The 16838-nt window shown below is 40.3% G+C and overlaps 1 protein-coding gene across 1 annotated transcript; it reads left to right on the forward strand.

Moving 5' to 3' along the window:
- The first annotated feature begins 384 nt into the window (after positions 1-384).
- Positions 385-9534, forward strand: LOC116728351 (YTH domain-containing family protein 1-like). The gene is made up of 6 exons (XM_032576402.1): positions 385-823; positions 1582-1606; positions 3598-3677; positions 4269-5918; positions 6061-6105; positions 7068-9534. The coding sequence occupies exons 1-6, from the start codon at positions 797-799 to the stop codon at positions 7092-7094; spliced, it is 1854 nt and encodes a 617-aa protein (XP_032432293.1). The 5' UTR covers positions 385-796; the 3' UTR covers positions 7095-9534.
- The last annotated feature ends 7304 nt before the right edge of the window (positions 9535-16838 follow it).

The raw sequence follows: 16838 nt of genomic DNA on the forward strand, positions 1-16838 counted from the left end.
TGTAATTTTTTGGAGGACTACTTTTTACCTTTACTTGAGCAAAATATGTTCAAGTAGTGCTACTCTTACTTGAGTACAATTTTTGGGTACTCTCCCCACCTCTGCTAAGAGCAACAGTGGGGGGCATGTTTTAATAACACAAACAAAATTAACAAAGAAAAAGTAATCTGTTAAAAAAATGTTAATCTCTGGATTTTGGGTTCGTCATTGGCTGTAATGATCAAAGTGAATATATGACGCAAAATGTAAAGAAGAATACCTGTCCGAAGATATTCTAGTTTATTGATACGCACTTGGATTTTTATTATCTCGGGCTTCTATGGTTATTGGAGAAGATGCTGAATGTTTTGCCACCCCGCGGGGGAGGACGTGAATTACAGCGACAGCTCAGAGCCCGGATGGAGCAGCCATTGGGGAAGTGTGCGGGGCTTTAACGTAACCGAGGAGTGCTCTCTCTGTGGAATTAAAAAAAGAGACTAAGTGAGAGGCGAACACAGAGTCATAAATATCCAAGATCCACAGGGTGCCACACGACGATACGCGCTTAACCTCGGAAAACCTGAACTCGGACTGGAAACCTTTGGGATACAGAATCCGAGGCGTCTGACTTGAACTGTGGAAGTTGGGAGAATACTCAGCTGAGCCTGCGCTACAACTACTAGCCATAAGCTAAGCGGCGCTGTTAGCCCCGAAGCTAACTCCAACTGAGCTGTGAACTTGCTTGCAAATCACGGGGGTTGAAATTCAGTCACAGGCTCAGGCTCCGTGAGAAAACCAGGGACTTGCTTAATGAATTATGTCTACCACAAGCATTGACCCTCAGGTATGAATGACGCCAGTTGAGAGCTTGCGAGCTAACTACCTGCTAACGTTATCGATTTATTAGGCTATGGCTATTCCTCGGAAGTGCTAGCTAGCCATTAGCGTTGGCATGTAGCTAGCGAGTTGGCTGCATTCCGTGAAAATGATCAAGGGTTTTATTGACGTTTAAGAGGGATGACATCTGTAGCTCTGCATGCATCACGTTGTCGGATGTATCTTTTACAGAAATCGAGTGTTTTGCAAGCTACATAGCTGCAAAAATCCCACCACTTGATTTGGTAAAACCTAAAGCTAGTTAACGTAAACAGATTTACATAATGGCACAAGGTAACTTGCTCTTTGAACAGTAACTTTTAGTGGAATGTGTTTCTGTGTCTTTACCGAGAGAAATACCTTCTGGAAAACATGTATTCGTGTTGCTTTAAGAACCACTGGCGTTTAGAAAGCCATTTTAAGGTTGCTGTGATGTAGAAGTTGTTACTGAAGTCTGACTAGCATTAGCTGGCTAGTTGACTTGAGATGTTCAGAAAATTATATAATATTCAATACAGCCGACAGTAACTCACCCTAAGCATCGTGTTTGTCCACTACAGGACTACGTTTTATAAATATCCTGCATAGTCTCTTTAATGAAATTGGCAGACTGATGTCATGAATATTGATTATATATATAAATAGTACATATTCTTAATATAAAGTCTTAATTACTAAAAATAACATTGTTTCTTGTTTTGTTTTTCTGGATCAACCCAAACGCAGAGATCAAAGGGACAAGCGTCTAAAGGTACGATGGCACAATTATATTTTTATGGTATTAATGTGGCAGTCCTACTTAGTTTGTCAAAGAATACAAGTATTTTTGTTGTTCTTTTTAGTTATGATAATGTATTTAAAATTTGTCAAAGTGTGATGGACATATTTTCTGTATGAAAGTACAAATTTACCAAAGGAAAATAAAAAATCTTTTAAATTAGTATGTTGACAGCATTTGGAGTTGTCTACAGAAATTAATCTAAAAGCAAAAATAAGTTCTTCAATTATACCAAGATCATGTATCTGAAAAGCTGAAATTTTAGGGTGATTTATGCCCCTTAATTTCTATTCCAACATGTGATAAATTGTCACTCAAAAATAAAAGAAAATGCTTAATTTTTTCTTTTTTGTTTCAAAGCAGCTTTTCATCAGACATTTAACAGACATTTTTTGTTAAATGTTTGTGTTTTTAGTAGTTAATCACATGATTAATTGACTTCAACACATTTTATTCTGCTCAAAGATCAAATTTGCTACTGTGGAATGTAATTTGGTCCTAAAAACAGTAATAGAGAGCATTCTACCTAAAATCAAAAATACATTCCTTTCCAAAAAACATAATGAGTTAAGCTAAAATGAAACCATAAATTATTTGAGGGAATCTGGATCTGGCCCGGGTTAATTACGCATCTGCTCATCTATCAAATGAAATGTGTTTTATTGATTTTTAAAAATGATACAAATCTTAAGGCAGATCCTGCATATACCATGGCTTTTATTATCAGAAATGGGAGGTGAGGGGGGGAAAACAAATTACATTCTGGGCATTTCTGTTTTCACTGAAAAATCTCCAAGCTACAACTTGCAATAACAAATTGTTTTTGAGGGGGCGTGAAGCCAGTAACGCAAACAGCAGCCAAGCGATTGGAGCACAAACAGCAGCCACAGAACATATTTTATTAGATGCATATGTAAAATATTTACCTTATATTGGTATTTTGTCATATATTATAAGACTTATTCTAATGCAAGTTTTTTTTTGTTTGATCAAAGAAATTGAATATTTATGGTCTTTATTGTAGTATTCCAGTGAAGACTTCAAGTGTTAATAGTTGTTAACGGAAACTCTTTTGTTAAACTATTTTAATTAATTATATTATAATTATTTATGAGTTTGTTACGTGGACAGAGAGTGGTAAGAGGGCTGTTGTAGATAAATATAGTATTACAATGCACAACCACAGAGTAAATAGATATGTCAATTTTAATTTAGTTTTATATTTTGTATTTTTCTTCTCAGAAACAAGATGTTAGCTTAGATTCTAGTTAAAACGTTAGTCACTTTTTGTTCACATGCTTTGTAGGATGTCATATTTTACAGCATTTTATTATTAGGATTATTCAGTATAAATGTGTCCTACTGAAGCAAAGCGTTCAATCTGATTATGTGTGGCATATCTCTTCATGGGCTAAATTACAACCAATAATTTGTTGCTCTTCATTATTATAATAAGTATTTGAGTTTTATCATTGTTTATCTGTTGTTAATGTAGTAGAGGGTTAGTTAATTTGACATTGTGTATTTTAACTCATAATAGGCTAAAACATCTGAGAATTAAGTCATTGTTAGATGTATCTTGATATTTATGTGTAATATTTATATCTGTTTTTGCTTTTGCAAAATTGTTTGTTTTGGAGGTTTAGGATGCAGATTTTCTGTAATTTTATAGCATCACAAGTCTGTGTGATACCTTTAAAATTTATATTTTTTTGTCTTTTGGTAAAGAAAACATGTTGTTTATAATATATCAGAAATAGTTTCAGCTAGTAGTAATGTGATGTGGTTATTTCAGCTGCAAAGAAACAAAGAAATCATTCATGTGCTGCATGCTTTGTTAGTAGCGCCCCATGTCTTCATACCTAAATAACCTTCTCTACCATACCCCCTTTAAAACATCACTCCATCTGCCATCATTGTAAATTCAAATTTGCTTCTTTTTTGTATTTTTGTTATATTTGCAGTGCAAAATGGTTCACTGCATCAGAAGGAGACTGTCCATGACAATGACTTTGAGCCATACCTTCCTGGTCAATCTACTCAGGTAAATCATACTTTCAGTGTTGTTGTTGTTGTTGTTTTTTTTTTTCTGGTTATTTTCATTATGAAATCTCACAGCATAATAACTGCGAGCAGATACCTGATTAAAGTGTTCTGCTTTTAAGAATTATCCAAAACAGTCATTTTGCTTACATGTCAAAACTAAGAGACACCACAAGGTTTCCCCCTGGAAACTCTGCTAAGCCGAGTGGTAGGGGAACATTTGGTTATTAACAATCAGAGATGCACGAGCAGACATCATAATTTGAAATAATAATGTGTGAGGCCAAAGGGCAGGTACAGAGATGGCGAAATTGGTTTCTCACCCCCACGCCCAGTTCATTGCACCATCTTTAAACCGAACTTAATCCGTCCACTGTCACACCTTTACTCTTATGTAAAAAAAAAAAAAATCCTATTTAAAATAAACAAACAACGCTTATTCCTGGTGGTGGAGAGGGGACGGGGGTGGGGGGCAATTACAGCCTGTTGGCCCACCAGGCTTATAATACACTGGGGGAAACCCTGTACCATGTTTTGCCAGTTTTAAATTGAGCTTCAGTGTCACTTCTTTGTTTATTCCATCTTATTTCAGAACAACAGCTACCAGTCCATCACCGATCCCTACATGTCCAGCTACTATGCTCCCTCCATTGGATTTCCTTACCCACTGAGTGAGGCTCCCTGGTCCACAGGTGGGGACCCTCCAATTCCTTACCTCACACCCTATGGACCTCTGAGCAATGGAGACCACCACTTTATGCCGGACACCGTGTTTGGCCAGCCAGGAGGACTGGGAAGCAGTATCTACCCCCACAGGTTTAACTTTTTTCCTGAAAACCCTGCCTTCTCTGCTTGGGGCACAAGTGGCTCCCAGGGCCAGCAGACTCAAAGTTCAGCTTATGGTGGCAGCTATAGCTATCCTCCCAGCTCCCTGGGGGGCACTCTGGTGCCTGACGGTCAGACAGGGTTTCACAGCGACACCCTGAACAAAGCTCCTGGTATGAACAGCCTAGAACAGGGGATGGTTGGGCTGAAGATTGGAGGGGATGTCACTGGTCAGGGGTCAGGAGTCAAGGCAGTGGGGTCTGTGATTGGTGGGCCTGCAGTGACAGCCACAGGGAATGGAGCCACACCGATAGGAATGCCTCCACCTAAGCCCACCTCCTGGGCTGCCATTGCCAGCAAGCCTGCCAAACCGCAGCAGTTAAAATTGAAGGTGAAGCCAGGGATGCCCAATCCAGGGGGGGCTCTGCCCCCACCACCTATTAAACACAACATGAATATTGGGACCTGGGACAAGGGCCCAGTCACTAAAGTAGCCACAGCCCCACTGCAGCAGCAGCAGCCTCTTGGGCTGCCCCATGGCATGCCACCTCAAGGCCCCATACAGCAAGGACCCATGCAGCCCCCACCTCCCCAGTCATTAGTGCAACCCCAGATGCAGCCTATGGCCTTACAGCCTCAGCCGCCACACCACCAGCACCATCAGCCACCACCTCAACCCTACCAAAACCACACCCAGCCACCTCAGCCCCAGACCCGCTGGATCGCGCCACGCAATCGTAACCAAGGCTACGGGCAGGGTGGCCTCGGCCAAGATGGGAGTGGCATGATGGGAGTTGTTGGTGGTGGGAACAATGGCCCCTTAACGTCTACTAGTCAGGGACCTGGTGGAGAATCCCACCCAGTGCTGGAAAAGCTGCGTGCCTCCCATAGCTACAACCCCAAGGACTTTGACTGGAACCTGAAGAATGGCCGCGTTTTCATCATTAAGAGCTACTCTGAGGATGATATTCATCGCTCCATCAAGTATTCCATCTGGTGTAGCACGGAGCATGGCAACAAGCGGCTGGACTCAGCCTTCCGTGCAATGAATGGTAAGGGTCCAGTGTACCTGCTGTTCAGCGTCAACGGCAGCGGTCATTTCTGTGGCGTGGCAGAAATGCGCTCGCCAGTGGACTACGGGACCAGCGCTGGTGTTTGGGCGCAGGACAAGTGGAAAGGCAAGTTTGACGTGGACTGGTTGTTCGTTAAGGACGTGCCTAACAGCCAGCTGCGCCACATCCGCTTGGAGAACAACGACAACAAGCCAGTGACCAACTCCCGCGATACCCAGGAGGTTCCTCTGGAGAAGGCCAAGCAGGTGCTGAAGATCATCGCCACCTACAAACACACCACCTCCATCTTTGACGATTTTTCTCATTATGAGAAGAGGCAGGAGGAGGAAGAGGAAGTGCGCAAGGTGGGTAAAGCCTTCTAACTGTTTATAAAAACTCGGCTGCTTGAAGATGATGTGCAACCATGCTCTTTATAGAGATGCTGGTTTCTAAGAGGCTAATATTTTTCTGTTTTTATCTTTCTTTTTTTTGTTGTTTGTTTGACAGACTTTTGAACCTGCTCAGATACAGAACCGCTCTCGGTTGGATCAGGTAAACATCTGGATTTCTTAACAGGGTCTTTTAAAATCCCAAGAATTTTTAATTGAATACATATTTTAAAGGGAGAAAGAAACACCTCTTTAAAAAACGTTTTTGTGTTTTGAATAGATATATGTTGCCTTTTAAAAAACGTTGTTTTACCATAATGTTCTTGACCCTTGAATACTTTAACATTTTGTCCTTTTCCAACCACAAACATCTGTGTATTTTATTGAGATTTTATGTGATAGTCCAAACTAATTAGGAAGTGGAAGAATATGCTTAATGCATGGGAATCCAACATTCTCATAGTTTTGTGTTGGATGTCCGACACACATGAATTAAATGGCTCAATTGCCTCCTCAGTAGTTCATCAAGATCTACAGAGGCCATTTCTTCAGTTCAGGTGTGCTAAAACTGGAAACTTAAAAAAACAAGCTGGACACGGTGACTTTGGATGTAGCTATTACTTCTGCAGTTCACCAATCTAGTCTTTATGGATGATGATAGTCATTGGAAGTCCAGCTTTCCTGAAGCGGCTGGAGCGAAACTAGGGTGACACCAAACATGGAATAAAGTGGTCTAGTTAGATGAGAGCAAAATGAACCTTTTTAACCTACTAAAATGAATTAGCATTTCAGAAAGTCCCTTACATTGATGTGCCAACCTGGCACAGAGACCCCAAAAGAGTTTGAGGCTGACTGCAGCCAAAGTTAGTTTTACAAGGTATTGATTTTTGTCAAGCTTATAATAAAAGCACACCACACACACACTTCTCTTTGACATCACTAATATGCATTTTTGTCTATCACATAAAATCCTGACTAAAATACATTGAAGTTTATGCCTGTAGTGTGAAAAGAAAAATAAAGCTCTCTTAAGGGTCTTTTATTTAGGGTTTTATGATATCCTGAACTCTACTGTAGTAATATTTACCATTTGTTTGTCTAATGTATTTTTTTCCTCTCAAACAGGAGCGCCAAAACAGGAATAAACAATAGAAGACATTTATCCTCGGCTTGATCATTTACAATAGGACTCGATTTAAAGACAGAAGAATATGAAAATGCAACGAAGCCCCTCATTTCTGTTTTCTATTTAATCCTGGTGAACGTTTCTTTGTTTTATTTTTTTATTTTTTTGTCCCACCAACCATCGATTCTTGTGCGACAATAATAAGCTGATTAAATGTTACCTAGCAGCCACCACACTCTAATTTTTTAAAACATGTTTTTATTCTTGTTCCATCACGTTCTTTTCTCTTACTGGATGTTTTTTTTTTCTCTCTCTTGCTCCCGCCCCCTCCTCTCTCCAATTGAATCAGGGTTTGACTGCCACTTTATATTTCAGTACAATCAGGAACAGACGTGTCATGCCCCTCTGTCTCCATTTGGGGGCAGCATTGCCATGCTTTATAGGTTTATCTGTGCCAACAGGGTTGAAGGATCCTTAAGGCAATGTTGGGACTTGGAACTGGGATGACAAAACTTAAGTGGTTTAACTATTTTTCATTCAGATCAACAAAATCTCTATTTTTTGGCTTACTACTGACAATTTTCATTTCAGAAACTTTTTCTCTGGAGCCTTATTTTTGTTTTTAATTATCAGTGACTTGTCAAAAGAACTGCTCAAACAGTGACACTGCTGGAGAAATCAGGGAAAGTGTGAAGTCACACAGGACTTAAGACATTTCAGAAGAGGAAGGGCTTTTGGAAAGAAACAACAAATATGTCCTTCACAACCAGAACTCTCACCATTTAAATCAAAAATTGTACTAATGACACTTTCACAGCCCTCTTTTTTTCTTTTTTTTCTTTTGTAAAATTTCTTTTGATGTTTGTCCTGAGAGCGTTGTCTTTTTGTGTTTCAACAACAGATTCCGCTTGTCTCCACAACCTGGTCAACCTGAGCAATTTGTCAAATTCACCATCTTGAATTGCTTTGTTAGAATTACATAATGATGTAACTGCTAAGTTTAATGAATTTTATGCTCTTGTGTTTTTTGTTCCACAAAACAGGGGAGAGGGTTCAAATATTTGTCCATTCACCGTCATTCTGTCTTAATCCTTTGTATTTTTTTTTCTCTGTTTCCTTGAATTTGGGTTTTGCTAATTCTTTCATGTTGGTCGTAATGCTAAGCTTTAACGTAGGAGTCTATATATTCATGGAGAAAGCCTAAAAATGTATAACCTAAAAATTAATGTAACTGATTTACTATCAACTAAGAAAAAAAAATAAGAATGAAATGTGGTTTCTGTGTGTTTTTTGGTTGTTTCAAATATAGTTTGTTTTAGCTGGGATCTACTGATCCTGATACAGCAAGTTCTAAATTATGTTTAAAAAAAAACCATTTGGGAACTAAAAAAATATTGAGATGTGTGTGCCGATGCATGGCAAGCTGAAATACAGTGGGTCTGCTGAAGATGTCTGAAAAGAAGGTCCTCCATGTGGCTTGCGTCTAAAGGTGACAGTGCTGTTTCTCCCCCGCCCTCTTTAGCACATTTTAAATAAGAACACAGTCATTTTAAAAAAAGAAATCACAGATTTTCTTCCCTTTGATCATGTGATTTATCGAAGTATCTCTTTGGCCGCTGTGATGCAGAGAGAAGCCCCCGAAAACAGATCTGCTGCTTCTTTCATTTTCCATCTTTTGTGTATTTTCTAATCCTGATGTAGCCTCAAATGAACTAAAACTCACTTTTCAGATTCTATTGAAAATTTTCTTTTTTTTTTCTTTATTATTGAAGATGATACGGATAATATTGTCACCTGTGTGGATAACTGTGGCCAAAAGTAGATGTTTGCATATTTAGGTTATAGATGATGTATATTCTTCAATCCTGTTTTTTTGTTTGTTTGTTTTTTTTTGTCTTTACCTTATTATAAAAGTGAAATGGCTCAAGTAATGCACTTTACAGAAGTCGCCCGAGTATGAACTGTAAGTTTCAGAGAGGAAGTAAATTTGTGATGCTGCATTGTGTTCTTACCCTGCCAGTGTAATCACCTCTCATAGCCTCTAATCTTCATTATCGTTGTACTTGCACTAACCGATAGCTAGGTTGATTGAATCAATATAGGGGACATGCGCGCTCCCTCACCAGCACCACTCTGACATGCAGAGGAGGGCAGAGGTGAGACGCTAAAGGATGTCACCGAGGACTTTTATTGCCTCTGGAGTTGGTAGCTGGTTGGGATTAAAGTACAGGGCTTACATGTATATTAAGGATAATTGTAAGATGTTTGATGTAAGGGGGTTGTCGGGTCGGCCACAGATTTCAGCACTGCAGAAGGATCCATTATATGAAATGCTAAACCTCTGATTTATCTAAAAGGCCACAGCTGTAGTGGACACAACCTGTTCAAAAGGATCTATCTTGGTTTTTCTTTATAGAAGAATTCAAGCCTTAATAAACTGTTAGTTCAGAAATCACTTTGTCTTGATCTCGTGAGTCCTCTGTGAGTTCCTTGAGAAATTCTTACAGTGACCTTATCTAAAGACTCGCTTCGCAGGCCAGCCTCTGTGCTGAAATGACCCTCAAAGGTTGTCGAGCTAGAAATAATTTCCTTACTTTGCCTGTCTATTAATCCCCGTTGGCTTCGCTCAAGATTCTGTGTAGACAGTTGTCATCGAACCCGGTATGTTACTTACAGTTAAAAGAGATTTCAGATTTGATTAAATTTATTAAACATATATGTTTGTAACATAAAGAAGAAAATAGTCGATGCATTTTTTGCACGGTTTTGTTTTAGATTCTCAAATGTAAAAAATTGTTTCATAATGCCTTCCCCCCCCCCCCCCCCCCCCCCCCCCCCCCTTCACTTTGCTTAACTGGCACTCTCCATGGTCCTGATTTAGAGAAAGAGCAGTTAGCATTCTCCTGTCACAAAATAAACTAAAGACAGCTGTTCAGACTGAAAATGTGTTGTGGTATTTTACATGTAGGTGAGATTTTCTGCCCTAATTGAACCATCATAAGGTTAAGGCGAGGGAACTATCTGGTGCAAATGATCCAAGGTTGAGCATCTCTGTAGAAAGTCAAACTGGTGCATGCACAAGTTTAGAACAATAATGACAAGTAGCAAATGTGGCATATCTCACTCTTTATTTTTGACATGTTATTACAAGACATATTAACATAATAAAAATATATCAAATTATGTATGCAGGAATTACAACCCACATAATCTAGACATCAGCCGAAGTAATACGTCAAAACTACTGACCAAAGGAAATACGTGTCATTATTTTCTGTTTGAAATCTAACGCAGGAAAAACAACACCAAAAAAAAGCAGTGAAAGGTTATGGAAGTGTGACTTTCAATGTCAAATCTGTCACTGTGAAGATTAGGGGCTCTGTTGTCTTGCGTTTGGTTCAGAAACCTTTATAATGTAATGTTACATCCAAGGTTGCATTAATTATTTTTGCTTGGCTTTTATGTCAATAATTAATTGAGTCGTCTTCAATAGATTCCTGAGACCAAAATTTGATGCATATTATTTGAGCATACATTTTAGCTGCCATCCTGTTTTTAAGGAATAAGGTGCGCAAATAACCGGCTTCTAGCTAAAACATTCATCACTGCAGCATTTCTCAAAAGGCAAGACCTTTCTTTGGCTTTTTGTTTTTGTACGCACACTTACGAAGTTAATCACGCTTGCGTAAAATATTACAAATTTAGCCAGGTCTTATACTCAACAGAACAAAACGACTTGAATGTTTTGACAAATTAATTAAGACTTTTCCTAGGCGCCATTTATTGCTCCTTTTCAGCGGTGTACCAATGTACATGCACTGTGAGAGAGGCGCCTGTAGATGGCATTAAATCACTTATTGTGATGCATGTTGACTCCATCCGAATAAACACTGCAGCCGTTGTCGGTTTGTATCTTTCATATAGTCTCCTCGGCTTCTGCTGTGGGCCTGAGCTCTGAGCCACACACTGAGGATGTGAAGGAATGAAACAGCTAGAAGATGCGCTACACACTCAGCAGGCTTATGCCAATGGCCGAGTGCGAACTATAAAAACAAGCAGAACCTTTTAAAAAGCGATATCTTGCAACTTTACGTGCGTCTGATCTGCACAAGTAAAGATGAATCGCCAATGTTACAAATTTAATTTACGTTTTCTTTATTGTTAAACTAGAACCATGATCCTTTCCTATATCTGGTCTGCAGTGAAAACTGAGCTTTTGGCCCATTCTCTACTAGCAATAAAATGCTTTTTATGTTAAGCTTAAGAAATAAGTGGCACGTCTGCAACTCTTACAAATACCTTCCTTCGAGTCTTAAATATGTAAACCTAATATGAGCAGTTGACCACACCTGAAGGTCCATTTGTTTTGGAAAACCGTTGTCCAGAATCCAGCGGTGGAGAACGGCTACTAAAAATCACCAGTAAAACACTTTTAATTGATTTTATGGGGAATATAAAGGTTGACCAAACTGGTCATATATCACGCTTTTTAAATCTGCGCATTGCGCCCATCCAGCCCGGGTAGCACACATACACACACTCACCCACACCCCCACACGCACACGCACACACGCGAGTGACCGGATCTGCACGCGCAAATTGCTTTCCCCGTAAGCACATCCACGCGAGCCGCTTTGATTGGCAGTTGCGGGCCTGTTTCTGAGGGATGAAGGGTCAGTTACCCTGCGGCCTGGGATGTTTATTTATTTATTATTTTTGTAATACTAGCATTATTATTATTATTATTATTATTATTATTATTATTATTATTCTAAGGAATAAAACATGGAAAGGATGCTGTGTAGATTCCTCTCTTGGCATTCACCGCGTGCCTTAATTGTATGGACATTAAATCAAGGTCCGCTGTGAACACGCAGAGTGACAACCCCTTTTAGGACCCCGCTGATGGGCGCAGGATGAAGCCAAGCGAGCCTCCTCTCAAACTCCACTTCCCTCCCCCGCCTCCCCCTGCAACATCTTCCCCCTAAGGAGGATGCAAGACCATCATGCCGGAGATTTAAAGAACAGCTCCAGGTCCCGTGTGCGTGCTGAACTATATAGGCTTTACAGACACATACACACGAAACTAAAGCCGATTTGCAGCGCAATCACGCGCGCCACGCACGCAAGACGCTCATTTAGACACTCGGATTTAAAGCGGATTTACAAAACTAACGGACGCGCTGGTCTCCTGCAACACTGCAGGGTTCACGTGAGGGAAAATTGATATTGAAGATCACTGCGCCACAACGCGCAGGCAAGCCTCCCCACGTCTGAATCGTTGCATTACAAAGCTAGCGGCAGAGGAAAAAGCCGGGCACATATGCAGGTGTGCGTCTTTACGCATCTCTTGGCACGCTACCTGACATGGAATGACAGCTGAAAGCTATTTAATCTCCCGATTTCCTCCTTCCCAATAAAAAATGCACAACATGGTCCAGAAACACAAAGAGAAAACTGTTAAAGACAGCAGCGCAAGCGGCGGTGCGTTATTAGTCTGAAGCCATACATCCCACTGCGAAGAGAACTGTATGTTCCATTGAACTTGGCTTGAATGCAGTTCCTTGCCTTGTCCACGATCAACGCCCTCGGACACACACGCACGGTGCCTCCTTTCTCCTCTCGAGCACCTGACACTACAGAGTGCTATTCTTACATTATGCTACAGTATAAATCTTCAAGCATGTCCCTACAGCCGGTGGAGGCTGAAGCTGTTTTATTCTTTCTTTCTTCAAGGTCGGAGAAACAGCTCCTCCATCTGCCAAAAAAAAAAAACAAAACAAAAAAAAAAAAAACATCCTTTCGCCAACCAAGATGTCAGTCGCTTCCGTTCGGATTCGGCTCTTTAATCTGACCCATTTCGAGTAAAAAATCCAGCCCTGGTCGCATCCCCCCCTCCTCTGCTCTCCACTCCCCTTCCCCTCTCCCCCTCCCTCTCTCTCTCACTCGTTCTCATCTCTTGCGGGCTGTGTGATCCACTGTCTCCCAGATTAGAGCCCCCTCTCTTCCCATCCTAGACAATTGCGAGTCTCTGCTGATTGGGCTTCAGCGCAAGAGGATTACATGGGCGCACAGTGACGTCATGGCCCGGGGCCCAAGCCATCCCCCATCCCAATCACCACCACCACCCCCCATTAGACCCAAATCCTCATCAACCTCAAACGTCCTTGAAACCACCTACCTGACTTTCTGCAGCGCGACATGCGAACATGCGTCGGTGCCGGCTGCCTGTAATCAGCGTGGTGCAGCCGGCAGTTTAATGTAACGTAGAAGAAGAAGAAAAAGAAGAAGAAAGGAGAAGAAGAAGAAGAAGAAAATACCGCCATCGCTTTTGTGCACCTGCGCGTCTTAATGGGTTATTTTTGTTGTTGCTGTTGTTTTCGTTTGCCTTTTTTCGTGCATTTTTCGCATTCGGTGAATATGTTTGATAATTGAAAAAGCTGAACAAAGCGCCTCCATTATCATTTCCATTTAAACAATATGTGGGTTGAACCAGTGGATGGCTTTTGCTTTGAGAAGTAAATCCACAACTGACCTGTTTAGGTGTGTTAACGCAAGCAGTTGTTGTTGTTTTTTTTTTTTTTTGTTTGTTTATCTTTCGATTAATCGTTAATTGCTGCTTGAAATCTTGCCCACATGTCAAGTTCTCAAATGCTCAAAGTCAAAGTTGTTCCTCTCAGGCCTGTGACACCAGAGCGTCGGGACCACAATCACGTGATGCTACAAAGTATATGACACTAGCTAATAATTTGAACAACAGGGAAATAAATAAAAATATGTATTTCAGATGCAGAATATGCAATATAATATACTGCATAGTTATGCCATGAGTGTCTGTTTCAAGGAAATGTATTTTTTAAGGCTTTATCTTTAACCTTTCCACTAAAATTGTTCTTTGGTTAGGTTTAAAGTCCCAAATGAATTATTTTTAAAATAGTTACATTTTTATTTGTTCATATAAATCAAATTGAGGGCATTTTGCATTAAAAATAATAACATCACATAGTTTTTATACAAAGCACGTCAATGTTTTTTTTTTTTTTTAAACGCCACTTTTGTTTTCAATTAAAAAAATAAAATAAAAGGACCAATTATTCTGACTGTCTAGAGGACGCGTTTCTTGAATAAACAGAAGCTCTTAAAACTGCTCCATATTTGCATTGCGTGTTTAAACACAGTTCCAATTAAATCCCATCGATTTCTGTCCCGGAAGAAAATGTCAGTGGATTTTCAAATGTTTCTCTTGGCTTGCGTCTATACCTCCCACTGTTGGCTGAACAAAGAAACGGAGAGGAAGGACTGTCAGCCCGTGTTGAGAGTGATTCCTCTGCTCGTTGTTTCTCGCTAACTGAGGCCATAGAATCGTAAATGCGGCTTCCCTCTCTTTCAAACACTTAACTTTTTTTTTTTTTTTTTTTTTAAATGTGCATATTGCCGTACTTAAGCCTGCACCACAATCTGCATCTCAAAACGCCCCTTGTTGCATTTACGTTATTGCAAAAGCAATCCACTAATTCAGTGTTTGGCCTAAAAGTCTGTTGGTTCCTGCTGCCAAAATATATGGAAAAAATACAATAGCCCGAAGCGGCACAGCTGCCAACTGCTGCAGAAGAGGCGTCTTCTTTACCAAAAAATGTCTATACTGATAAATCCACATCGGCTTGGAATCGTTATCCTTTGTTCAGCGTCTTACTGCCGTCCAACTCTGCGCCATAGGCTGCTGCTGGCTTCTGCTCCACTTTTTTTTGCAACCGAAGGAAAAAAAAAAAAACTGCATGCAAACGCAGAAGCAAAACGCCTAAACCTGAGCCAGACGTTGGTCCGCGTCCTTCCACCTGCACGACGAGCCGAAGAGAGACCGTGCAAGTGGATTGCAGTTGCAGCTTTTCCTCTCTTCTCGCCTCTCCCTCTGCGGAGCTGAGCGGCCTCCACATCTCAGGCTGAATGAAGGGGGAGTTGTCCCTGTGCATTACAATGACATTCAGGGCCCATTCATTCAGCCACTGTCTAACGGTCTTTGGACAGCAAATGCACCCCCATCGGGGGGTCTCAGCCCCCTCATTACACCCCCAGTCCCAACACGCAGCCCCCCACAAAAGCCTCAACAAAAGACGAGAGGAGAGTCGGCCCCAGTTGTGCGAGCTGCGGCCCCTGGACTTTTGAGGAATGTTGGGAACATTTTTTCCCCCCTGCGCGTCTGAATTATATCCAGAAACGTTCAGTTTCAACACAAGCTTTTCGTAATAAATTTATTATCGTAGTTGTATGCTTCCTCAGTCTCGACATCTTCACCTTTAACAAAAGTTATAAAAGTTGGTGCTAAAGGAAGGAAATAATTTTTTGACTCTAACTTGCAGGAGATAATCTGGGCAATAATCAATATATCTTAATATATCTACTGGAAAGTTAATTGCAATAAGTCTCCCTTTTTCAATATAGACTTCATCAATGTATCCAAAACAGTACAATAGTGTAATCTGAGCGATTGTATTTTAAAATTAGGATTTTTAAATTTTCAAACGTAGTTATTTGTTTTCATTTAACATTGAACTTTTTCAAAACATATTATTGGTAAAAATAAATAAATAAATAAATAAATAAATAAATAAATAAATAAATAATACAAGTCGAACTTTTACCATAGTCAAGTTATACCACTGGAAAAAGTGCCCCGATCTGGGGAGACATGTTTCCCAGAAAAATCATACGGATTTCTGAAATGTTGTTGAAGGCCCGAATAGGCACAGCTGGGCATCTGCTCATGGGGCCATTCATCAGGAGGAGAGAGGGTCAGGGCTGCAGCCGAGTGGGCAGCTCTGCACCATGTGCTCGTTATGCAGAGCAGATACACAACCTATATACTCTATAACCAAACCCACATTACACAGAGAAAGCGTAGTCTGAGTCTGGAGAAATCACTTATATATATATATATATATATATATATATATATATATATATATATATATATATATATATATATATATATATATTGTATATAGGCCTCAGGTGAGGACAGCAGCAAAAAACAAAACAAACTTTTAATTCTCCAGGATTTAAAACAGTAGACGAAGTTTATCAAAGAGCAAATCACTGGCGCATTTTTTGAAAAAAAAAAACAAACTCCCACACTTTTATACCGGCGCTGCTACATGTTTTGAGAGGCGTAGGGAGAGGTGTAACTTTGCAAACATTTCTTAAGTGTAGAGAGCCAGAAGGACCCTCCAGCATTGTCCACCAGGAGAAAGAGAAACACGTTGACAAAGGAAGCCATTGTTCCCGGTGAACAATTCAAGGGGCCTAGTAAGCTGTCCTCTGCGATCAGGCAGCCGGCCGCTGATCTGAATGCAAGGGGCCACTCTGAGGAGAAATTGTAATATACGGCGAGATATACCGCAAACACTGGTCTGTATTAAAGCCCGCAAGCATCTGTACACACACACTCAGTGGACACACGCAGAGAGGTGAGTCTAGACATGCAGGAATCGTCAATGTGCTTTAGATGGAGCATGTTACACCTGCTCACAGGAGTAATCATTATTAATTTTTACAGCCTCTGTAGTGCTTGTGTGTGTCACACGTTTTGCAGTAAATTTATCACCAAATAATTATTTTTTTATTCCAGCCCTTGTACTCAGGTGTGCTCCTATTAATGACTTTAGAAGTGTGCTGTACGGACAAAATGAAATACAATATACTGATATGTAATATAGAAAATGAGAGCATTAGAAAAATAATGTGGGCTTATTGAAATTTACATGTAACACCTG

The sequence above is a fragment of the Xiphophorus hellerii genome, chromosome 1, assembly GCF_003331165.1.
Source record: "Xiphophorus hellerii strain 12219 chromosome 1, Xiphophorus_hellerii-4.1, whole genome shotgun sequence".
Classification (NCBI taxonomy): Eukaryota; Metazoa; Chordata; class Actinopteri; order Cyprinodontiformes; family Poeciliidae; genus Xiphophorus; species Xiphophorus hellerii.

Bases quoted from the DNA above. Each gene is read 5' to 3' on its own strand.
- LOC116728351 (XM_032576402.1), top strand. From the start codon at position 797: ATGTCTACCACAAGCATTGACCCTCAG. The intron at 5,919-6,060 runs GTGGGTAAAGCC...TTTGTTTGACAG, and splicing joins AGGAAGAGGAAGTGCGCAAG to ACTTTTGAACCTGCTCAGAT. The intron at 6,106-7,067 runs GTAAACATCTGG...CCTCTCAAACAG, and splicing joins ACCGCTCTCGGTTGGATCAG to GAGCGCCAAAACAGGAATAA.